The sequence below is a fragment of the Primulina huaijiensis genome, unplaced genomic scaffold (assembly GCF_012295235.1).
Source record: "Primulina huaijiensis isolate GDHJ02 unplaced genomic scaffold, ASM1229523v2 scaffold23605, whole genome shotgun sequence".
NCBI lineage: Eukaryota > Viridiplantae > Streptophyta > Magnoliopsida > Lamiales > Gesneriaceae > Primulina > Primulina huaijiensis.
The window spans coordinates 491,707-516,737 of NW_027355821.1; the positions used below are offsets into that span (position 1 = coordinate 491,707).

The window sequence follows — 25,031 nt, forward strand, 5'->3', positions numbered from 1 at the left end:
TGATAACATCAAAACATATATATAGATGTGAAATGCCTGGAATATGACATAAAGATGTAGTCGTATGAATGAAATACAGGTTGTAATTGAAATGAAATATTGAGCATCCACATCCATAATACCTGCATGTCACCACAAACCACAAGCTTACCAGTATACAAGATGCAAGAACAAATATTTCAATAACCTTCCCTCACATCCCATGGCTGTGTTCCCGGTGGGTCTCGTGGCGCACCTTCTTGTAGAAATTGCACCTCCACCATTGGTGGGTTAAAGTCACTCATTGTGGCGCAAATATAAAGGGATACGTTCCACCAGGACTGCAATGAGTCTATACATTATAACCCAATGAAACAAGTTCACGGTAGATGTTCTTACCTATGGATGAAGAGCCAAAAACACATGCTTCGGTTACGGTAGGTATGGGCAAGAATATAACCATGATTTAAGTCAATTCACAAACTCAATAAACGAGATAAAGTATGTAGTATGTTTGGGATCCAAAATCATGGAGCGAGAATCGACATGAAAACTTCGGGCATGAGTAACATTTCAAGGAATAGATCAAATCAGGTATCAAACCTTCTAAAACTAGATTACACCTTTACCAACTTTAGTACAAATCAATTGGTATGCTCTCATATGTGTTTGGATCAACGATTAAACATGATTTTCTTTGCTTGAGCAATATCACATAAGTTGTAAACAAATTCAACAATTTAGTAAATATGAAAACTAAGACATAGTTTCCCTAATAATTTTTTTTATAAATTATTATAATTAGATATAGGGATGTATCAACGTCAAAATATTATGTTTTCATTAGATTAGAGAGATTTAGAACAATTAACAGGGGAGTAATAAATCCAGTAATCCATTAAATTTTAAAATTTCTACAATGCCTTCGTTATTAATTGTTTTATGAATTATTTTTATAAAAATAATCATAATGAAGTTAAAAGGTTATTATTTTATAGTAATGTTATCACAACAAATTAAGAGAGATTCATTCTATTGAGTGATATAAGAAGAAGTAAATTGCTTACAATTTTTATATCAGATCGATCAAGGATTGAGCCCTTGTGAAAATAAAAACTCCACCACCTCCAACTGCACGACCCAAAAGCATATTACTATCCAGGTATGAAAGGTAGTAAATCCCGCCAACTGATCGCCTTCATACAAATACATCCATATTAAACACAAAACACTCCAACTTAATTATGATCATCATTTTCAAGAATTATCTACCTCTGTAAATTTCTCACAGGAAATTGAGCTTTGAATGATCTAATGAACTGCAAGATCTGCAAAAGGCAGTCACATTTCTTTCAGAGTACATGATAAGCTTCAAAAACCAATTTGGAACTTGTCCATGTTCATTGACTCTAATCTTAAAAAACTTGTTTCTTCACCAATGACAAAGTCGAGACAGCGAATGTTGTATCGAAGCTAATTTGTATGTATTCAGTGATCCTATCACCTAAAGTGAATGACAAGATACAATTACTGCCCTCAAGAAGTTGAATTAGTGTTCATAATTTTCAACTCCATACATGGCATTATTCAGGAGGATAAGTCACCGAGTTTCCACTGGATCAATAATCCTACCTTCCTTTTACTTATTACAACGTGTTCATTAAGTAGGAGGAAGTAACAGTAAGGCAAGTGACAGATGTAAACTCGAAAGATCATCATTTACCTGTAAACTCAAAAATGACCTCGGTAGAATTGACGGAGCAATTAAAGCTTGCAACTCTTCACTGATATTTACATTCTGAATGGATATCTGGCCGAAAATATGACCATGGTCATAAAGCGTATCCGTGTTTTTATATGTAAAAAAATTAATATAAATTTAGATCAGTTGGGAGATAGAAAAAAAAAACGAAATGATATAAACTAGTCTCCAATTATGCAAAATACATGAAGTAAATATGTTTGCAAATAGAGCATGATGATAAAATTAAGTTAAGCTTTGATCATCTTGTAGACCACACCAGTCTAATTGGCCTAATGAAAGAACACAAGGTGATTTTTTATTTTTATTATAATTCTGCAAAATACATGAAGTAAGTATGTTTGCAATAGAGCATGATGATAAAATTAAGTTATGCTTTGACAGACTTGCAGACACACCAGTCTAATTGGCTAAATGAAAGAACAAGAGGATTCGATATTGAAGTCAAATAGAAAAGATTTCCTTGTTTAACGTTACCACGCATGCACTAGATGTTGCTCAAAGTTGGGACCTAAATTCTTACCTAATTGCTAGGCCATAAATATTGAGGAACATGACAAACAATTACATATAAAAAAGGATTTAATACAAGGGAGATGATCAGATGAAGAGGGAAGGAAACCATCTGAACACTTCTAAATGGTGTACCAAAGTCCAAAGACAATGAAGAGAAGGAAAAAATTAAGTTCAGATGTCCAGTTCTTTGGATAACGTTTCTCACCGCTCACCCAAAAGCTACTTTAACCTTAATTTAAGCTCTTCTTATTTGCAGGATTCATTTCCACACACTAAAGAATTCTACCTTAGCCAAATGCAGGATCGAGGCAGCAATACGAACTCTTAAAAAAATTTTAGTTTACCATCTTTGCACCAAAACAGAAAGAACGATTATTTTTTCATGCTTTCGGGCATAACTGTATGAACTTAGGTATAGATTTTACAATAAATATTTAGCAGAACAAAAGTAAGGTATCACAAAATGACAAGTAATGAGATTTCATTTTTCAGAGGCAAACCTCTTCAGACTCGAGTTAGTTGTTACCTGCAGAAATAACAGAAAATTTTGCAGGCAAGAGCAAGGTTGAATCAAATGCAAAGTACTTATAATTCATATTTCAGAGACCAACCTCTTCGAACTCGAGGTAGATGTTACGTGAAGAAATAACTGAAAATTTTGCAGACACGACCAATGTTGCACCTTCCTGTTCCTGCAACAGTAAGAAAATTGCATTTTCCTAAGTAGAGAGTTTTATAAATGTGAGTCTTACACTTACAGAAAATACCAGGAGAAGTACCTCCAGCAATCTGGGGATGCTCCACTTGACAACATTGCGGACAATGCAATGGCCAGATTTATCTCCGCACTCAAACTTTTGAAAAATTTGATCAACCTGCACACAAGATAACAGGTATTCACACTGCAACATACACGGGATGTATACAAATTACCAATATGTAAACTAAGTGGAACCAAAGTAGGACAGGAAAAATTTACACCAATCCCTTATACCTCAAAGAAAGGAAGAGTTGCAGCAGACTGTAGGAGAATGAGGACATCAGGGGCAGATGTATACTGCAAGCGCCACGTTCCATCCAAAATGCGGAGGTCAAGTGGTTTCCCAGCGTCCAAAATTTCAACATTTATCTGGCGCCAAACACAACACAATACATCCATTTTGACACAAATTTCAGTACCAAGCAATAAAATAACTGAACTGAAGTTTTAACTTAGCGTGGAGGGAACAAAGCATGCTAATTCAACTCAAAAAAAAAAAAAAAAAAAACAGAGCCNGCCTCTTCGATGGAAGAGCGTTGATGGGTCGTAGCGAGTAGGCCGCGTTTGGTGTCGGCAACAGCTCTGAGCAGCTCAAATTTTCTATCTTCCAATTCAATCGCCGATTCCTGAATGAAGAGACATCATCACGGTAAAAAAAAAAAAGAAGAAGAAGTGGGAACGGGATAAAGGTGGGAAAACATAAGATTACCTTTATACCGGAGGGGATAGAAGAGGAGGCGAGGCATAGTAAAGATTGCAATCGAGTTTGACGCGGAAGATGAAAAGCTAGATAAAGATTTCTTGGGCAAGAAAGGAGCAGTGGAGGATGAGACGGAGTAGCTGAGAGTGGCAACACCAGCGGATACAATGGTCCGTCCATGTGCGAACCGAGAGCAATCCGGAGATAGCAGTGGTGTGATTGTTCAAGAAGCCGGTACCCGTACCCGTACCCGCCTTGAATTGTTCAAGGGGCCGGGATTATATTTGTTTTGGTTAAGTTGTTCAAGAAGCCCCAACCCCTTCTCTTTCGATTTGAGGAATTAAAAATAATAATTTTTCATTAAAAAATAACAACTTTTCATGTTTCGAAATCATAATGTTGGGATGCAATCAAAGTCACACATTAGAAGATTTAGAGAAAGATCATGAGTTAATAAAGATGGAATGATATCTCCATTGGTATGAGGCCTTTTGAGTGGTTCCAAAAGCAAAACCATGAGGGTTAAAACCCAAAGTGGACAATATCATACCAGTGTAGAGATATCCGAATTCCATTGGTCCTAACAAGTGGTATCAGAGTCATGGTCTAGATCGAGCCGTGTGGGTAAAATCCTCGATACCTAAACGAAGGAGGTGAAGGATCCCGGTAAAAATCCTTGATTAAACTCTCGAGGTGGTTTATGCTCCCAGTATTCATGTAAGGCGTGCGCTCCAACGCAGTGAAGTGGAGTAACCTCGATTGGAGGATGAATAAGGCTTGAGGGGAGGCTTGGACCATGAGAATAATAGTGGAACTTCGTTTGAGGGGAGGATTGTTGGGATGCAACCAAAGTCTCACATTGGAAGATCTAGAGAAAGATCATGAGTTAATAAAGATGGAATGATATCTCCATTGATACGAGGCCTTTTGGGTGGTTTCAAAAGCAAAACTATGAGGATTAAAACCCAGAGTGGACAATATCATACCAGTTAAGAGATTTACAGATTCCATTGGTCTTATGATCTCTCTCTAACCATCAATTGATGCCGAATAGATTCTTCAACTGAATGACTAACACATAATAATATTAATTAAAATATTGATTAAATGAATAATATCAGCAATGCTAACATTTTTAAAATTAATAGTAACTAATAATATTACTAAAATTAGGGATGTACAAATTTCAATTAAAACAAATGGCCGACAAGATCGATTTAAAACTTTTTAAAAAATAATATAATAGTAATTGCATTTAACATAATGATTAATTAAATTAAATGACTAAATATGTAACTTTTGTTTAGAAAAAAACTTGAGACCAAAAGTGTTACGTTAATAATTTCCAATATATCATATTATAAAAAAATTATCATTTTTCGTAAAAAAAAAGTAAATTTGGATACTATATTTTGTTCTAAATATAAAAAACAACGATGATTTACGTTCATTTTTCCTATATTTAATATATTTGGACTTGTTATGTAATAGATGTGTGTGTCAAAATGAATGAATAAAGTGTATTTTATTTATAAACCGATATTGTTATTTTTTTGTAGATATTTTTTTATTATTATTATTATTATTATAAACCTTCTTTATTTGGTTGAACTAATCTTGACCCATAATCCGAACGCTCTTCCAGGATCTTCACTTGAATTAAATCGGGGCGGGGCAGGCGGATGCTCCAATTATAAAAACCGGGTCGCGATATTTTGGAGCTCTCACGGCGCCACTTCATTCACGAACCCAAATTACACAGTCCCTTCGATTCCGTTCGGTGCTCTCAAACGGAACGATAATCCTTCAAATCCGATGACCTTTTCTATCGCTAATTGTTCGTGAAGAGGTATGTTTTTTTCTTTTTATTTATTTATTTATTTATTTTCTGATTATGTGTTTTGGTTAAAATATATGGATAAATCAACCTGGATTTTTAGTTTGCAATGAAGTAGTTTCATGAGGATTTTGGTTTCATTGATTGAAATTAATTCTAGGTTTTGAGAGGCCTTCTGTCGAGATGAAAAATCGTTCGCATAGGCTTTCCACATCGGAAGCACATGAGGACTGGGGTGACGGATCATGGACAGTTGACTGCGTGTGCGGTGTGAATTTCGATGATGGTGAAGAGATGGTGAATTGCGATGAGTGCGGGGTGTGGGTTCACACACGATGCTCACGCTATGTCAAAAGTGAAAAATCTTTTGCTTGTGATAAGTGCAAGAGCAGGAAACATGACAGTACTGGTGTTGGAGATGATAGCGAGGAGACTGAGGTTGCCGAATTTCTTGTCGAGTTGCCTACCAAAACGTTGAGGATGAGCAACCCAAACCCAGCAAGTGCTTCCTCACGTAAGCCAGCTAGGCTCTGGACTGATATACCTATGGAGGAGAGGGTTCACGTGCAAGGGATACCTGGTGGAGATCCTGGATTGTTTTCTGGGATTAAAATGTTGTCTATTTATGGTCCTGAGTTGTGGAAGGCTACTGGATATGTGCCTAAAAACTTTAATTTTCAGTATTCCGAATTCCCTTGCTCTAGTAATGGTGAGGTAGAGGAAAAGAAAGAAGATTTCGTTAAAAAGAGAACTGAAGGAGATGCCCATCAGGGTGATGATGATGCTGGGGTTTTATTCTCTTTGGCAAATGAGGGGGGAAATATTTTGGCTGCTCCAAAAGTGGATACTGTTGGTATAAAAAGCCCTGAAGGAGGTGGCTGTTATGAGAAAGTGGTTTCAAGACAGAGGAAAAAATCGGATTATGAAAATCCTGATTTTGTCTGCTCTGAGGATAATTTGATTGATAAAAGATCAGTGCAGCCTATTTTATTAAACTGTGGCAAGCGCAAGAAAGAGACATCTGGTGCTTCAAAGGATCAAAATGTGAAGAAAAAGGCAAGGAGCAATGAGAAAGGGGGAGGTGCTATGAAGCGACTTGTTCATGCTTCTAAAGAGGGTGAGTTACATCTTGCTTTCTCCATTTTGAAGTTTTCATTGCAATTGGCATTGTGACGTGTATTTTAAATAAATATGTTACAGAAAACTACTCGTGACTATTGCTTCCTGCATTTTTTGTTGCATGAACTATGATTATGACCATGATTTTTTTTATATTATGTTTCACATTATTAAATACTGAGAAACGTTTGGAATGTTTTAAAGATGGTAGGCTTCAGGTCAACAATGGCATAGAGTGTGGCAGAGATGTTCTTGCTGATCAACAATCTTATGGTCTTGGTGAATGTGCTACGAACTTAGCGACTAATGGGCGTGGTCTAGATGCTTCCCTTGGGACTGATGTTTCAAGTGATGGGATATCAAAGAAAGGGAACAAAGAAGATCACATTGCCGTGAGGTCAGTGAGTTTATCTGACTCTGGTAATAAAGGTTCAAACCTCAATTCTGAGGGGCCACCCTTGAAAGAAGAGGTATATGTTCGCAAATCACTTCATGTAATTCCTTAAATTAAGACGAGACAACATGGTGTATGAGAAAAATCTTGTATCTAGGAGTTCAATGTTCCCGAGTTTGAGACACTTGAAGGGGAGTAGAAAATCAGATTTAACTTTTTTTAAAAAAATAGAAAGGAAAAAAACCTTTCAATTAATAATACCACCTTCTACATATTAAGGATCTCATGTTTAACTTATGGAATACCAATACGCCACTGACTTTGAATTTATCCGAGCATTCCTATTGTGTGAACTGGAACTGGTTACCAATCTGTGAATTTTCCACGGCTGGTTATTTTGTAGCTTGATCTCTTAGCCCGGTCTATTATATTTAGAATATGGAATTCATGGCATACGTACATCTCATTAAATACATTTTTAACTCTGAATTCATAGTGTGGGATATAGATTCTGAAAGTTTCTTGTTTCATGAAATCTCTACCAGTACAATGGGGAATAGTAAGAGTAAACATTAGTTCTGGGCGGACCCTAAATTCTTGTTGGTCGCCGATCATTCATAATTTAAGTATGGATAAGAGAGTTGGAATCTCAAGTTTGCAAATCTAACTTACTGTTTCTTTTTACCATGGAAACTTATATCATGTCATGTGCTTTGGCTTGTTTGTTTCAACATTGTTTTGCTTAACAATCCTTCTATGGAAAGATTCGGGGCTTCAATTATCCCTTGTTGATAATTTCAAATTGGAGGATTATATGGGGAGGATGAGGATGAAGCCCACAAGGAACATAAAGAGATATACTTACAGGTGGAAAGAGTTTGTACAAGAAAATTTCAGCTAGAAAATGTGATGACGAAATGTTGCCTGTAAAATTATGACCGGATGAATTAATCCTGACAATTCCTCATCACAGTATACTCGCCTAATTATTTGATACCTTGATATTGTCTTTTCTAGAAACCATTTTTCTCCTTTTATGCCCTCGGAGCCTGCCTGAAATGTACGCTGAATCTTATATATAGGGATATATTGCACCTAACTCGCTAACACTATGCCTAGCATGGTCCCTGCGTGTAGTTCTCACCAAATTTTTTAAAATCCGTTTTCCCTACGAGCCCTTCTATGATCTATATATATCAATTCAGCCTCAAAGAGCAGTCACTTTTCTTGCAAATAACATTTTCTAGTTGGCCAAATACCAAGCATTTCTCTTCCTCTTCCTTTTTGCAAGTTCTTCCTAATTTGGTTAATCTCTGCACTTATCAAGTTTCTGAACTGCCACTATTTTTGTTTATTATATCATATATTATATAGGGTCAAGGTATTCTTCAGAGTTGTCAGGATATTGGAGGAGGAACGGGAGCTGGAATTAGCTCACATGACAAGGATTCATTGGTTGGAGAATTGACACTTGCTGGTCCAAATGCTAAAGAGAGTAAAAATGGCCAAGATTCGAACATTGAGGAGGCCAGCTCATACCCTAATAAGAAATTGAAAGCAGAGGTAGATGTTGATGATTTTGGCTCATTACCTTTGGATCATGTGAAGTTGAACACTGCAAAGCCTGATAGTCAGCGTCCAGAATCCTCTGATTATGTTTTCTCTGAAAATTGTAGAGTGATTATTTCACCAGGTTCTGAAGCAGTTGGCCACAGGGCGGATGCTGGTAATAAGATTCCAGATGTTGCTATTATTACCAAAACAGATCAATCTGATGATTCACTTTGTAATCCCTATCAATCCAAGCGAGAACCAACGGGTTCAGAGGCTTCTATGGGAGCAAGAAAAAGGTCTTCTGAACGTGCACATACTTCAGAAGTGGCCAGGGAAATGCTTAAATCAATTAAAGAAGTCACAACCAATTCAACACCTTACCAAAGTAAAGTGGCGGTTTCGGTGGGAAAGTCCACAACTTCAGTCAGTACCTTGTCCAAATTCTCTGACAATCATTTGACCCCAACTGCTCAAAACCATACTATTGACAGTAAGAAGAAGGATTTGTCTGAAAGCACTGCTGAAACTACTAAAGACAATTCAGCTAATGATTTGGAAAGGGATGCCGGAAAATGTGGGAGACCGAGGAAGTTTGTGAAAGAATCTTCAAGGTTGAACCCTCCATCAGAAACATCACAGTTAACTAAGTTGTCACAGACTTTAGATTCGAAGAAAATATCATCTGATTCAAAGGAATTCACCACTCATTCTTCTTCTAAAGTACCGTTGATATCTAAGGTAAAAGCTGCCCCAGGATCTGTGGAATGTGCCCATACACCACATGGTGATGGTGCCACAAACCTGCAGAGTAAAGCTGCCGGTTCATTTGTACCTGGCAAAGCTGACAAGTTTTATCATTCTGGTAGTCATCCATCTTCCAGAGGAAATGTGGCTTCCGTGGCTGCTCCATCATCTTCAAATGTTCCTGCTGCCTTGAGTGATGAAGAGGTACAAGCCAGAACAAAAAATAATTTTCTCTTCCGTTCTTTTGTTTTCAAGAAATTTTATAATTGATCACTCTTATCTGCTATGTTCTCGGCAGCTTGCTTTTCTGTTACATCAAGAACTAAATAGCTCCCCTCGAGTTCCCAGAGTCCCACGCATGCGTCATGCTGGCAGTTTACCTCAGCTAGCATCTCCAACTGCAACAAGCATGCTGATGAAGCGAACATCTAGCAGTGGTTGGAAAGATCATGGCATGGTAAGCGAGCTTAGATGTTCTATTCTTAGCTTCTTGGTAATTTGTGCTATTGTTTGGGTTAAGTGGTGAGTCTCATGTTTCTGAATGATTAGTCTTCTAGGAGAAAAGTCAAGGATTTTTCTAGGGATGGTTCACATCACAGCCAAGAGAGAGACAATGAAGCTAAGAAGATGGACCGAAAACCTTCTTCACCTGAAAGCAGGAGGCGAGATACTGGATGCAGCCTTGATCGGCTTTCTAGAAGAGATATAAATGGTGGTTCAGATAAGGGAGTGCACTCTATGAAGATGAGAAAAGTAAGCAGCTCTTTATCATCTTCCAGCGATGCTCATGGACACGATTTATCATCCAGTCACCCCTCATCTAGGAATTCCTCTGATGATGATCCACGGATGCTTGGTCATCCAACCAATCGTACTTTACCAGGTTTTTTTCGCTTTAGAAATCAAGACTTCTAAACAGACACTTTTCTAATTTGGAGTACTTGGAGATATTTTCCCCTCACTTTGATAACACTGTAACTTGTAGGTTTGATTGCTGAGATTATGAGTGAAGGAAAGCGCATGACTTATGAAGAACTGTGCAATGCTGTTCTTCCGGTATTGATGAATTTGATTTGAAAATTCAATTCCTTGTCTTGCCCCAACTCTTTCACTCGTGATTGAGCTGTAACTAAATTTTTATTTGCTCTCAGCATTGGCCACACTTGAGGAAGCACAATGGAGAGCGTTATGCATATTCTAGTCACTCACAGGCTGTTCTTGATTGCTTGAGGAACAGAAGCGAATGGGCTCGTTTGGTTGATCGTGGTCCCAAAGTAAGTCGATACAACTTATTTACCTCCCCAGCTCCCTGCCCTCTAACCTTGAAACCCCTAGAAATACTGATTTTGGCTATTTTATATACAAATATCCATCCTTTTATTTCTTTGATCCTTTTCTTTATATGTTATACCCTGTTGATCGAGCTAACATACATTCACACAACAGATAGAACACTGTCGTTAGTGCGTGCATTTCTACTTACATACCTTCATAAGCATTTGCTATGTGCATTTCTACTTACATACCTTCTTAAGTATTTGCTATGTGTTTTATGTTTCTCGGGTCAGTGTTTATGATCACATAGAGAGCAGATAGAATGATAAAAAATGAAGAGGATAGAGCCAACACCATTTGAAGATGACGCTCAATTTGATAAGCTTGGCATCCTCTTGTGATTGAATATTGTTGGAAAAAATGAGTTCGCAATTATGATTAATCATGTAATTGTAATAGATAATGTATATCAATCATCATGGATAGCATTTTAAACCTAATATTGGGATCATATTTATCCTCTTTGTTGAGCAGCTTATGTTTAGGAAGTTGTATGCATTGGTTTCTACAGAATAATGTAATCATTTACCCATTGTAAAAGTTTAAATATCGATTCCTAAGCTATTGTCTTTACCACATTTTTGCTGTACCCTATCTATGGCCTTTAAAAAAGGACGGTAAATCATTTTTGTATAATAACTGTTTGATGGATCATGTGAGTACCACTAGTCACCATATATTCATGTATTCTTTGATAGGGTATGGACTTGTCTAGGATCTTGCATTTACTTCAGTCTTGTGTTGAAAGTATGTGAAATTCCCTTGCTTGATCACAAACATTTTCCATACTTAATCAAAAGCATTATAATTTTTTTTCATATCGTGCCTTTTCTCGTTTATTTTGTGAAAACTTGTTGGCTAATCCTCTGTATCTTTTTGCTTATGGTTTTGTTTTAAAACTCTAGGGTATATTCACATAGCCTTGAGTATCTCTTCAGTGATGGTCGATTGTGTAGTTTCAGGTTTATTTCTCATCAGTTTGGTGGTTAATTTGTCACCAATAAGCTTGTTGACTTTATTCAAAACAATCGCCTCTTGGATGTTATGTTTCCCCATTCAGTCGCCTTTTATCATTTTTCTCTGAAGCGGGAAAACTTTTGTTGATATTTCTCATTCTTGTCTGTTGGTTTTGAAACCGATATTGTTTGTTGCCTCTATGTTTGACTATGAATCACAACATCAACTGAGCTTGAAGTTATCTATTCCAGACTAGTGGAAGTAGAAAGCGACGCAAGCTTGACACCGATTCAGTGAGTGTCGAGTCAGAGGATAATGAAGACAGCAGAAGCAAGGATGCTGGGAGCAGGAGTTTTGAATCTCAGCAAGAAGAGTTCCCTAAGGGTAAGAGAAAAGCCAGAACACGTGGACGATTGGCTTTAGCAGGAAGAGGTATCGTTAGAGGGAGACAGAGGGCTGATGTTGTCAGTGACGATGAAAGTGAATCCTTTTCTAATTCTAGTGAAGATAGTGTGTCCAGTGAAGAAGAGATACAGGGTGGTGGGACACCTGTAGTTGGGAACGAGGCCTCTGCTAGCTCGGAGGAGGTCCAATAGATCCCTTATAATTATTAGACACGTTGTACAGCTGAGGTTAGTGGTTTAGCTTTAGTTAAGAGCCGTGAAATGTCTCGAGGTACTTCTGTGCGATCCATCTAACGTGTAATCTTGATGTTTTATTCATCTAGGCCATTAGGATAGGAAGGATATTTTGAACGTATATGATGCAAATTGCAATGCAAGACTTGTGTGCATATAAGTTGATATTCATTGTTTTCGAATACTCGTCAGATTTCGAATGTTCAATATGGAAGGTTTTGTCCTGTTTGAAGTTAAGCTCTTGTGTCAGTGATCTCGGAACCTTTGTTGCCTTCTGTCAGAAGCTCACTCGAAATGGGAATCTCAGATCTCGTTTAGGAATGGGGAAGTGCAGTTAGGAATCATCAACTAATCACAAGGAAAACTTTGGATTTCAAATTCCTAATCAATCAACAAATTTAAACTCTGATCATGATTGATTAAAATTCTAATTTGCATTTTGTGAGTCCGTGGGACTGATTTGTGATTCACCGTTCGTAGACTTTTACTTGTGGAGTAGATGTGGTATCTTGTACGTATATGTGTATATATATATATATATATATTAAAAATTATGCCATGTGCATACCTTTTGGAATCTCAAAATAAAAAATAAAAATAAATTATTGGATTAGAAAACATCATTATCATCATTAAAATAATAATAATAATAATAATTTAAAAAAAGTAGAAGAATGAGGGGTAAATATGTCTTTGGAGAAGGAAACATATTCATTAATTGATCATCAAAAAAGATTTGTATTAATTAACAAAAACAATTTTTTGAATGTCCCCTTCATGATACCAGATGGTTGACCGGGCCAAGATTCAACGGTTAACTATATTAAGTATCATCAAATATTTTGTTTTTTGGTAAATATATTTATATTTCAATTCGTATGTATTCTATATTTATTTAATTTAACATTAATTATATATATAAACCCAATAAAACATTGTACCAACAATTTTTTCAAAAGTATCTTTACAACTTATTTCTAATTTATCTAACTCAAATTAATTGCATTATTACTCTTCACTAAATTTATATGATTATAATATATTATTTTATTATAAATAAAAATATAGTTGTAAATCGGTAGGTGGGTGTGGCCTTCAAAATGCCAACTACGACGAAACAAGAGGAAAGCTGGTCGTACATGAAACATCGGGGAAATTGAATTGAATTACGTACACATAGAACTCTCTAGATTCATTCCCTTTTCTTCACCTTCAATTTGTTGTTGCCTGTAATCTAGGGTTCCTCAATTCTCTCGTCGCAGATACGTATATACGGATTTTTGTTTGAATTTTTATTTTTATTTTTTTGTCGTCTCTACTGGTCTCCCCATCTCCGTCTGATACGAGGTGAGTTCGATTACTTCATTCTCCAGGATTTCAATGCCGATAATTTGTATTCGTGGAATCGATGTGATTCGGGTCTTGAGATTTGTGTATTTTCTTGTTTATGGTTTAGATAATGACGATTCCAGATTCATCGGGGTGTCATTACATGATGGAGAATGGATCTATAGAGTTGCCATGCAAGCCCGAGGAAGAGAGGAGGGTTGTGCAGGAATTGACCGCCAAAGCCGAGGCTAATTTGCGCGAGGGAAATTTGTATTATGTCGTATCGAGACGGTAAATTCTTTTGTTTGTTACTTATTATAGGCCACTAAGTTGTTGTAGTCTACTTCAAATGATTCGTGTCATTAAAAAGAAACAAGAGACAGACCATTTAATCATGTGTTTGTTTTGCCTCGTGAATGATATTTTTACGCCTTTTATACAGGTGGTTCACGGCCTGGCAGAAGTATACCGGGCTCATGGTCGACACTTATCCATTTGACAATTGTTCTATCGAATCTGTATATGTAGCATCATCAAATACAGAAGATAGACCTGGACCAATTGATAATAGTGACATTGTTGTAAATGGAAGGGACGCTAGAGATGATGATCCAGAGCTTCGAAAATGCCTTGAAGAAGGGCGTGATTATAACTTAGTTCCTCAAGAAGTCTGGGATAAGCTTTTGGAGTGGTAATCGTTTGGACTGTAAATGCAAATTCCTTTTAATTTCATATATTTCAAACATAATGCCCTGTTGTATTCTCGAGAAAGATTCAATTATGTAGAGACCATCTTAAGACATATTAATTTTGATGTTTATTGTAATCTTCATTCTCATCAAGAAAAACTAATAAGAACCTGAAGAAGCACTTGCAGATGATAGCCTACGGCATGCGGTCATTTGAAGGATTTTAGTAACTTGATTTGATTGATTCTATTTTCATATTTTTCATGTTTCAACTTTTGCATACTGGCCATCCTTTGTGTTGTGGGAGAGGGCAGTGTGTTTCTTTACTGATCTCCACTTGTTCTGTTCGATGAATCTCTGTTATTTCTTGCACTCTTAGGTACAAAGGGGGACCATCATTGCCGCGACAGATGATTTCTGTTGGGGATCAGCAGAAGCACTTCAGTGTGGAGGTATTCCCGCTGTGCCTCAAGTTAACTGACTCCAGAGATCAGAGTGAAGTAGTTTTAAAGCTAAGTAAAAAGGTACTATCTCAAGTGTACTTTAGGGCTTTCTTTGTATTTACATGGGTGTGGTTGATGCACACAAAGAAATAGTATTTCATTAGATATATCTTAGCTATCTTAGCAGTTTAGATCAAACAAAACAGCACAATCTTTTTTTTTCTTCATTAACTTTGTAAAAACAGGCTATTGTTATACCAATTTCTGGAATCTTGGCCTATGATGGGGCTAATTACCATTTTTTCATGCAAGTTGTTCTAGAATTTGTCATCCTTATGTATAGCCTATAATAAGTCTACAGAACTTTTTTCCCCAGTAGAATATGAATTTGCACGATCTTTTGAGGTTTACTTGACTTTAGACGAGGTGAAGCCTACATAATTATTGTCCTTCCCCATGTGGATAACCAAGAACTTGATGGGATTCTTTTCTTGTTTCTTGACAATTAGTTTACGGAGGTTTGACATAATGAGAATTATCATTAATGTTGTCCCAGGAAGAAACCCTTGAGCAAAGTTTTAATTATTTTACTCCAATTATAGCCTCTTTTGGCCAATTTAGTTTAGATTACGTCTCACTTTTTGTGTATCTGAAATAAATCCTTTTTGTCATGATATTTGAGCCACATCTTATATATTTTATATCAGGCTTCTGTACGTGAACTCTACGAGAAAGTTTGTCGACTTAAAGGTTTAGACACAGAAAAGGTTTGTTGAAGCAGTAACAGAAGTCTGGTATCTACGTTGTTGTGATGGTATAAAGATCTTTGTTCTTATTTTTTCTTAAAAGTCATGCAGGTATATATCTGGGACTGCTTCAATAAGCAGAAGCAAACCATATTAATTTCCTCAAATCAAACCCTGGAGGAGTCTAATTTGCAGATGGATCAAGACGTAAGCCCATGATACAATGTTAATATTGGAGAATAATTATACTTTCTGTTCCTTACTGTAAGTTTATTAGGTTATGTAATGCATGTAACTCCATATGTGAACTATACCGTCGTTTTAATATATGGTCTTCAAAATGTTATTAGACTTCTATTTTATTTCTGATAGCTGATGAGGTTCAATTGCGGTGAGCTGAAGGAAATCTTATTGGTCTAAGTCAGAAAACAAACCAATCTAAGACCAAGTTTTCACATTGAAACTTTCTTCTGAAATAATGTGTTTTAAGAAATACTTGGATGTACTAAAACACAGTGGAGGTGTAGGTTTGTAGGGTAAAAATGCTTTTGTATTGCTAGTAAATTTCATTGGAGTCGACTTATATGTTTTATATGTTCTGTCAGTTCGTCTAACATGGGATGAAACGACCAAGAATAAAATACTCCAAGAAGTAGCTGAGTACTTTGATTGTTGCTTTAATCCTAGTAAAGTCGTTTAGAAATACTGCAAATGCCAGGCATGGGATTTTGGAATGGACGGTATTACATCAAAATTATGTCTTCATTTGTTTATTCGATTGAAAAAAGTAGTGAAATTTTTTTGTTTCAGATCTAGACAAGTTTCTTTTTAATATCAATGTGTGTTGTCTTTCATTTGTTCTTTTATTTGTTTTCTCTTAGTTTTCTTACATATCTAATTGATGGTAAAGAAAAATATAATTTGAGTAGATGTGATACCGATTTTATTGTTCCAAAAGACCCCTATATGTATGATTTTCATTCAAGCAGTAGTTGTGAAGTTGTGAAAAAGCCACAAACCTACAAAACCCACATGTTTTGAAAAGTTGGGAATATCAGTTTTATAAATTCTTCAAATCCCAACAATATTCATGGTATAAGTTACTGTAACTGTGTGTGGCATCGACTAGGTTAATATATATAAGCTTTTCTCTCTGGTCTCTGATGCAATCTCTAACCTCTTGTAGATTCTTCTTGAGGTGCCAATTGATGAATTTGGCATGGATTCTACTGGGAATGGCTTGGCACTGGTTCCCGTTGAACCTAGAAGATCGCCTATTTCAATTGCCGGTGGCCCAACTATGACCAATGGGTATTCAAGTAGCTATAGCTCCGACATATATCAAAGAAGTAATTTTACATCCTTATATGGAGATATGGAGGATGGACATGAAAATTTGAAGCCAGCACGCAGAGGAGATACAGGAGGTTTGGCAGGATTGCAAAATTTGGGGAACACTTGCTTCATGAATAGTTCAATTCAGTGTTTAGCTCATACACAGCACCTCGTTGAGTACTTCTTGCAAGATTACAGTGATGAAATCAACAAGCAAAACCCTTTAGGGATGCATGTAACTGCTGTCCTATGTTGTGCAAGGTTTTGTTTACTGTATATTTTTTGCAGGTGTCCTAACCTCTTGTTTTTTCTCTGCAGGGAGAGCTTGCACTTTCATTTGGTGAGTTGTTAAGGAAACTCTGGTCCTCTGGGCGAACCCCTGTTGCACCTCGTGCATTTAAGGGGAAACTTGCTCGTTTTGCTCCTCAGTTTAGTGGGTATAACCAGCATGATTCACAGGTAAGGAGGGTTGCAACTTCGTGGAATTTTGGGCAAGAAATTGTAGTGATGTCTGTATTTGTATTACTTCTTTTTTCCTTTTTTTCATACTTCAGAGGATTATTGATGTGAGTATGGTACACTTTTTGATGTATGCCAGAAAATTTTGTAGCAAGTTACATGATTATGATCATATCTGTTCTTTTGATATATTCACTTAGTTGATTGATTCTTGATATATTTCTATGTTTTATAGTTTCTACTGACTGATCTGATGTGATTCTTAGTTTTTTGAAATCATTAATTTTCTATCATACTTGAGGCAATTAGCAATAATAGGATTTATGTGGTTTTTACCATCGTTTTTAGTTCTATCAAATGATTTTTAGCACAGTTGAGGTGGAGTCGTCGTATAAAAATTTGTCTGAGGAAATGAGCAAGCCTTTCTCGTCAGTGTGACAATTCACTCTGTTTTTCATGGCAATTTATTTATTTTTTAATCAGGAACTACTTGCATTTTTGCTTGATGGGCTGCATGAAGATTTGAATCGTGTTAAACAGAAACCTTATATTGAAACGAAGGATTTTGACGGTCGGCCAGATAAGGAAGTTGCTGATGAATTTTGGAGGTATCACAAGGCCAGAAATGATTCAGTTATAGTAGATATTTGCCAGGTGAATAATCTTGTCCCGTAGGTGCAGTTAAAGCATTAATAATTTTTAGATTCGCTTTTCTAGATTTTTAAAACCAAAGAAATTGGATGGTGACACTGAGATCAATGTCCATCTGTGTATTTCTATCAGAAATTTTGCTCTTTCATGCAGTTCTCTGTGGTGCTTGTTTTTTCCTTAGCACGTGTCATCATTCTTGTAACGAACAGATGCAGGATGAACTTGATAGAACCAGTCTCGGGGTCGGTTTTCTAAGTAATTTCTGGAAGTTTTCTTGTAATGAAGATTGACTAGACTAAGGAGAGTACTAATAATAAATTTTTAAATTATTTTAGGTTACTTAGGACTCAAACTGAAGTCATATAATTGTGGGGATTTTAAATTAAGAATCCTGCCATTTGTTGCTGCGAAATGAAAGTGACCTCTGATTCTCTTTACACTGCTTGGTAAAAATAGATAAAAAAAAATTCAATGCACAATTATATTTGGGTACTGTGCTAGCGTGAAAATAATCTTTAAAGGACTTTTTCCTATGAAACAAAAGAAGATCTACTGATTCTTTCTACTTTGTCATCTTGAGTCTCTGAATATTTGCATCACCTTGTTATTTCAGTATATTTTGGTTCTATGAAGCTAAAATTTAAACACTTTGTTCTTCTGCTGGTCTTTACTTCCATATTGTGTTTATTTAATTTACACTCTTGCATAGCTAGAATGACATTAGCAAAATTTTCGTTTTCTCAATCTGCAAGAGATATTATATAGATTGCTTGTTTAGTAGATAAGTTAGTTTAAATTGCGTTGCTGTCCTAAGCTAAATTCTCTCTTTATACTGTTGTCATGGATCTACATTCTCTAATCTCAAAGCTTGATCAAGGTCAAATTGTACTCTTGGGATGTATTAGACTAGTTTACAATTCCTGTATTCATATAAATTTTTGAGTGTACAGTACCAAGATCGGCATGGTTCACCTCAATCAATTTTTCCCCAAAAATAGTATGATCACAGTTTGGAAATTCTGTCATATGATAATTCTGTTTTTGTTTTGCTTTCTGAAAGAAATTTCTTTAGAATTTTATATTTGCGGAATATTTCTTCTATAACATCTGTCTCATTGTCTGGGAAATTTTCAGGGTCAATACAAATCGACATTGGTTTGCCCAGCTTGTGACAAGATATCCATAACATTTGATCCCTTTATGTACTTGTCCTTGCCTCTTCCTTCAACAGTTACTCGGTCAATGACAATAACAGTATTTTATGGTGACGGAAGTGGCCTTCCTATGCCATTCACAGTTACTGTTTTAAAGCAAGGATGCTGCAAAGATCTTATCCAGGCTTTGGCTGTGGCATGCTGCCTACGCAGTGATGAATACTTGCTCCTTGCTGAGGTAGTTTTTTCTGCATTCCTTTCCTTCTAACGAGCGGATGATGAGCATAGATCTTTCACTCCCTCTGTTTATTTGAAACCAACTTTTGATGTATAGGTCTATGAACATCGCATTTATCGTTATTTGGAAAATCCATCCGAACCATTGGCTGATATAAAAGACGAAGAACATATAGTTGCCTACAGACTCCTCAAAACAGAGGCAGATTTAACCAGACTAGAGATATGTCATCGATACCAGGGATCGTAAGTTACTCATCTTGGTTGTGAAGCTGTTGTTAATTTGTATGATTATGTTGTCATTAGCAGGAAAATTGTTCAATTCATTCAGAGTTAAGATTATAAGCTACTCTTCTCGAATTATGGATTCTCTTGTATGCATTTGGTTGTCAAATGATTTTCTAGTTTCTGCATTTGTTGATTTAACACACTTTTCTCTTCAGTGAGAGGAAGCCGTTCCTTACTCCGTTAGTTACTGTCTTGGAAGACCCACAATATGGGTCTGATATTGATCTTGCTGTTGAGAAAATGCTTGCCCCTCTAAGAAGGACAGCATTTTTCACTACAGCGACTGAGAGTGGCGAAGAAAATGGTTCTGCTTTGACAACAATGGAAGAGCAAATGAAAAGTTGTGACCGATTGGAACATACTATCAATTCAACAGATGGCATAGAGCCGGAGGGTATGTCCAGCAGGGAGCTGTCATTCTGTCTTTGCATCACAGATGATAAGGGTTATGGGTGCAGGCCAATAATGAAGGATTCACCCCTAAGACCTGCTCATTTGATAAAAGTCATATTGGACTGGACCGAAAAAGAGCAGGACTTGTATGCTGCTAGCTATTTGAAGGACCTTCCTGTGGTTCATAAGTCTGGGGTTCTTGCAAAGAAAACCAAGCAAGAAGCCATCTCTCTCTTTTCATGCTTGGATGCATTTTTGAAAGAGGAACCTCTGGGCCCCGATGATATGTGGTATGATAGACTCTAACTGTATGGTTACCACGAACTTGCCTGCACTGTCTGAACTACTGATCTTCTTACCTTGTATCATTTATAAATGATGTGATATATAGGTACTGTCCTCGATGCAAGGAACATAGACAAGCAAGTAAAAAGTTGGATTTGTGGAGGTTGCCTGATGTGCTTGTTTTTCACTTGAAACGGTTCTCGTACAGCCGATGGCAGAAAAATAAACTTGACACATTTGTCAATTTCCCCATTCAAAATCTTGATTTGAGCAGATACATTAAGAGTAATCATGCGTCTGAAGGTTCACATGTATATGAGCTGTATGCTATCAGCAACCACTATGGGGGCCTTGGTGGTGGACACTACTCTGCTTATTGCAAGGTACTCACAGAATCTGGAATACCCCTAGATCCTAAATTCAATGCCTTAGTATTATCATTATTTGTTTATAAGACACTTTGGTTGAGAGTAAGTATGACTTGGGTCTTTAAGTTGCCAGCCTTGTTTTATTCCAATTTCAGGCCTCTTGTTTTGTTGCATATCACATATTTTTATCATGTTCTTGTAGTTAATTGACGACAAAAGTTGGTATCATTTTGATGATGCTCATGTTTCGGCTGTGAGCGAGTCTGAAATCAAGACATCTGCAGCTTATGTGTTGTTCTACCAAAGGGTTATACCTAAATCAAATGGTGCAGTGGGAGAGCCATCAGAAGGTCAAAGGGCATTTTAATTTTTGCCTGAATTAGTTTGGTGTTGGTTATAGCTGTGCTCATTGGGATTTTGACAATGGAGCATGGCGTTTTTGTTGTTGAGGGTCAGAGCTGTTGAAGCAACCATGAAAAGTTCCCTGAAAGATGGCCACATAGTATAGGAGCAGCATCGGTGAAAGTCATGTAAGCTAGGAAAGAGATCATATTGTTATGTCATTGATAATCTAAAGTACATAATTGGATGACCAGAGGCGTATCTTTTGGCAATTTAATTGGAACCTATGGCATTTCAAAGTTTTAGGGTTGTCCTACTTTGCTAGTATTATTTTATGCAGGGCAGAGAGCTGCATTTTCAGTTAATGGGCTCATTGTTATCTTTTTCTAACGGCGATCAAAATGTTTTACATTCATCTCTGAAATCGGGACTACCTACGAGTTGGTTTTGTTTGGAGAGAAGGGGGTGTCGAAAAATAATATTGTAAATGGTTGGGTCGGGTTGGTATTATTTTTCAAACGACGGTTTCGAGTAAAAAATAAAAATATAAATGTATATTCTGAAGAAAAGGAGAAGAAATTTTGAGACGTACACAAAGAATGATACTTTCATGCATCATCATAGTCGATTACTTGGTTCAATAGCATCGTCATTATGATTTTGATAAATTTTTTTTAAAAAAAAAATAAATCTGCATCGATTCCTTAAAACCAACGAAAGTACATAAAAGCATATAATGTTAATGGGTGGGTCTGGCCCACTCATCCATTCTAATATAGACAACTTCCCAAGTAGAATACAATAGCATGTGACTTGAGTGAACAAGATAAGATGCTTTCTCTATAATAATTGAAATCCCACCAAAAACACAACGAATAAGTAAAATAAAATGGAGCATATATAGTCGCCAGTCCAAGAGAGAAGGCGCCATCTTTATCATCAATAGAAACTTCAAGGCAGCTGGTTTGACCATGGTTGGGCTCCTTTTTTAAGGTGGTCTCCAAGTTTAAAGACTCGACGTTATTTTCTCCATGAAGGGTGAAAACCCCTTGTGAGTTGCCTCGCTTGTCCTCCTTTAAATATAATCAGAGTTGATATTGCAGCATGGTCAAGACCATGAGGCACAAGATAGCTAATGCACCATGAAATGGAGGCCTTTCCTGCAACTCACACAGTACAATCAATCAGTGCACGTGTGTGTATATAATAAGAGAGACACAAACTGTGTTGTTATCATTTACATGTTGATAGGACTGACACCCAACATATGTGAATTATTGAGGGGAAAAAACAATACTAACCGCATCATCTGCAGTAATTGAGAGGTAACCGTTGGGAGGATTTCCCGACGGCAAATAACCAGGCGACGTCGTGCCGCCGGAGCTTCCGACACCCGAGCCCGTCGTATTACTACTCAACAATCCCGTCACATTGAAACCAAGGTCATATACCGGTGTCCCATCGGGCTTGAATAGCCCAAAGTTCCTCTCCGAGGTCGGGCCGGGCTTCATGTTCTCGTTGAACAAAGCAAACACGTAGATGTTCAAGTCCGAATTTGGGTTCGACGGCGTCCCTTTCTTCTCCGACATCAGCTTCAGCAAGTTCCTGTTATACTTCCTGGCGTTCTCCGGCGATGCTCCGGGCTCATCGGCGTCGCCTTTCGAAGGCCACCCAGTTTCGGAGATCTGCAAGTGAACGTTTTTGTACCCAATCTTCTGCAATGCCGAATGGACAGCGTCGATCTGAGCATACAACATGTTGTCATAGTGCAGGCTCGAACGAGGGTCAACAATTCCGGAGCCCGACTCGAACAGCACGAAGTCCAACGGCACTTGCTTGGGGTCGGCCTTGTACGCGAAATATGGATACGCGTTGATTAGAAACGGGGAGCCCACTTTGCAGTTGAAGTCCAGGATGCAGGACAATTTCTGAGTCAGATCTCGGCTAAACGCACCGGCCGAGGGTGGATACGAAACTTCCAAAATACCCAAATTGTGGGCGGTGGTTACCATGACTTGCTTGTCGAGGCTGAAGGAGACGAGGGCATTGTGGATGTTTTCCATGGCGGGGAAAAGGTAGGCAGATAGAGTGGTGTCATTGGCTGTGAGAACTTCGTTCCCGACGGCAATGCAGGTGATTTTGGTGGCTGGTAAGTAGCATTTAACGTTGTTGTTAACCCAAGCTTGGGCTTGCTTCGGGTCCTTCATTTGCACCAAGTACTCATTACCCAGACCAACAATGAACTCAACTCCGGTGTTGGCGAAGGCCTTGAGGACGCGTGGATCGGCATCGTAGAGCTTGAGCCTGGTGACGCCCATGGATTTGAGGAGTGGGACCACCGCTTTCGGGTTGGGGAGATTGTTCGCTATCTGACCGTAGTTGATGCCCAGAGACCACGCCGCCTTGAAGAACAATGACACTGCAACGAGCCATTTATCGATATGAATGAAGATGATGAAAATAAATATACATCCACAGCTCCAAATTCATTCTTTCTCCAAGACAAGAAAAATGCTAGATTAAAAGAACGAATGCAATGCATATTGTAGAAGTAACAGCAAGAGTACCTGAAATCAAAAGCATTAATGCTAATGGAGTAGAAGAGTGTCGGAAGTCCATAGGTGAGTGAGCAGAGTAAAATGGAGAGGGGATTCAAGAATTAAGTGGTTGGTATTTATTTATTACCAATCGTTCGTTCTTCTTTGTATTTTGTGCTCACTTGGTTGACTATCATTAATTGAATTAGCCCCTTGTCTTTTCCTTTTCTTTTTCTTTTTTTTTTTTAAAAAAAAACATTTGCTTGTACATGTTAAATAATAAGTTCAAATTTGTATAGTATTAGTATACACTGCCAACAAGTACATACATACACCCTTTTGAAAAAGAGAAGTGTTTTTGCCTGTCAAAAAGGTTGAGAATATACTCAAAATGTCAAAATAAGGGTAACTTTTATGTTTGCCATAATAAGGGCTTTGGATCTTGGTTATTTTATGGTTATTAAAGAGTAAAGAGATTCATCATTTGGAACCAATCGATATAATCATTATTCCATTCGTTTTCAAGAGAAAATGAATTCATTTACATATCCAAGAGATATATGTATATACTCTTTCTACACAAAATATCCAAGTTTATGAACCCTAAGAAAGACCCAAGTTCCACTTGTAGCATTTTTAGAAAAATTAGGAAATTTTTTAATGGTCTTTGAACAAAGATGTAGTTGAATATATATTGGTGAACATGTTAGAAGTAGAAATTATTTATCTGGATATTTTTTTGATATGTCATTTCTTTTTCGGGAGCACTTTTGTAATTAACTTTATCAATGTTTTTTAAATTATAAAATTGCCTGAATTTGCTAATTTTGGCTCAAAATTTTCTTCTAAAACAACAAAATTTACTCTTGAATTGAATAACTTGTCGTTTCTTGAATATTTTTACACCTATTATTCTTAAAAGTTCATTGGAAAGGGACTAAACGTTTATACATTATTTTTTTTGAAAATTTTCTTTAGAGTTTAATCTATTTTTTAAAAAAGGTTAATATTTTAATTATACAAATTGATGAGAGACCATAATGAAATTTCATGTGAGACCAAATTATAACATGATGAAGATCATATAGTAATATAAATAATTGGTTTATGAAATAAGTAACGCTTTTAATTTGTTGATTATTATAAAATTTAAAATGGCAATATGAACTTTCTGTCTATAGTTATTATTCGATAAATTAAATTAATTAAATATTGTAAAAGATCCATATAATTAAAAGGACTACAATACTTTTTGACAAAAGGTCATTAAGTGGTCCTATGATTTTTTAATTTATTTATTCTTTCGAACTCCTTTGGAGTTTTCAGTTTTGTGCCATTGACATTCAAATATCCTCTCCCAACAACTACTTCCCACAGGATTGTGGTCGTCATTTATTCAGAAATTTAAAACTAATAATAATAATAATAATTTCACAATTTAGAGGTTCATATATAAATATACGCGCACACACACATAAAG

General features: G+C 36.7%; 4 protein-coding genes across 4 annotated transcripts; 2 read left to right on the plus strand and 2 right to left on the minus strand.

Moving 5' to 3' along the window:
• LOC140967161 (probable plastid-lipid-associated protein 10, chloroplastic) lies at window positions 1–3,997 on the minus strand. The gene is made up of 9 exons (XM_073427572.1): window positions 3,727–3,997; window positions 3,527–3,643; window positions 3,252–3,386; window positions 3,037–3,132; window positions 2,869–2,949; window positions 1,703–1,789; window positions 1,252–1,307; window positions 1,047–1,175; window positions 1–378 (listed from the first exon to the last, which is right to left on the minus strand). The coding sequence occupies exons 1-8, from the start codon at window positions 3,895–3,897 to the stop codon at window positions 1,052–1,054; spliced, it is 867 nt and encodes a 288-aa protein (XP_073283673.1). The 5' UTR covers window positions 3,898–3,997; the 3' UTR covers window positions 1–378; window positions 1,047–1,051.
• A 1,380-nt stretch (window positions 3,998–5,377) lies between these two features.
• LOC140967169 (uncharacterized) lies at window positions 5,378–12,479 on the plus strand. Its single transcript, XM_073427583.1, has 9 exons — window positions 5,378–5,566; window positions 5,715–6,671; window positions 6,878–7,143; window positions 8,442–9,569; window positions 9,664–9,822; window positions 9,915–10,248; window positions 10,351–10,421; window positions 10,517–10,639; window positions 11,909–12,479. The coding sequence occupies exons 2-9, from the start codon at window positions 5,738–5,740 to the stop codon at window positions 12,251–12,253; spliced, it is 3,360 nt and encodes a 1,119-aa protein (XP_073283684.1). The 5' UTR covers window positions 5,378–5,566; window positions 5,715–5,737; the 3' UTR covers window positions 12,254–12,479.
• Window positions 12,480–13,392: 913 nt separating this feature from the next.
• Window positions 13,393–21,319, plus strand: LOC140967170 (ubiquitin carboxyl-terminal hydrolase 9-like). The gene is made up of 14 exons (XM_073427584.1): window positions 13,393–13,642; window positions 13,752–13,915; window positions 14,067–14,315; window positions 14,693–14,837; window positions 15,464–15,523; window positions 15,614–15,709; window positions 16,689–17,072; window positions 17,156–17,296; window positions 17,780–17,950; window positions 19,082–19,339; window positions 19,436–19,584; window positions 19,782–20,309; window positions 20,411–20,687; window positions 20,875–21,319. The coding sequence occupies exons 2-14, from the start codon at window positions 13,755–13,757 to the stop codon at window positions 21,037–21,039; spliced, it is 2,784 nt and encodes a 927-aa protein (XP_073283685.1). The 5' UTR covers window positions 13,393–13,642; window positions 13,752–13,754; the 3' UTR covers window positions 21,040–21,319.
• A 429-nt stretch (window positions 21,320–21,748) lies between these two features.
• LOC140967171 (glucan endo-1,3-beta-glucosidase 11-like) lies at window positions 21,749–24,046 on the minus strand. Its single transcript, XM_073427585.1, has 3 exons — window positions 23,582–24,046; window positions 22,316–23,433; window positions 21,749–22,174 (listed from the first exon to the last, which is right to left on the minus strand). The coding sequence occupies exons 1-3, from the start codon at window positions 23,631–23,633 to the stop codon at window positions 22,100–22,102; spliced, it is 1,245 nt and encodes a 414-aa protein (XP_073283686.1). The 5' UTR covers window positions 23,634–24,046; the 3' UTR covers window positions 21,749–22,099.
• Window positions 24,047–25,031: the final 985 nt, after the last annotated feature.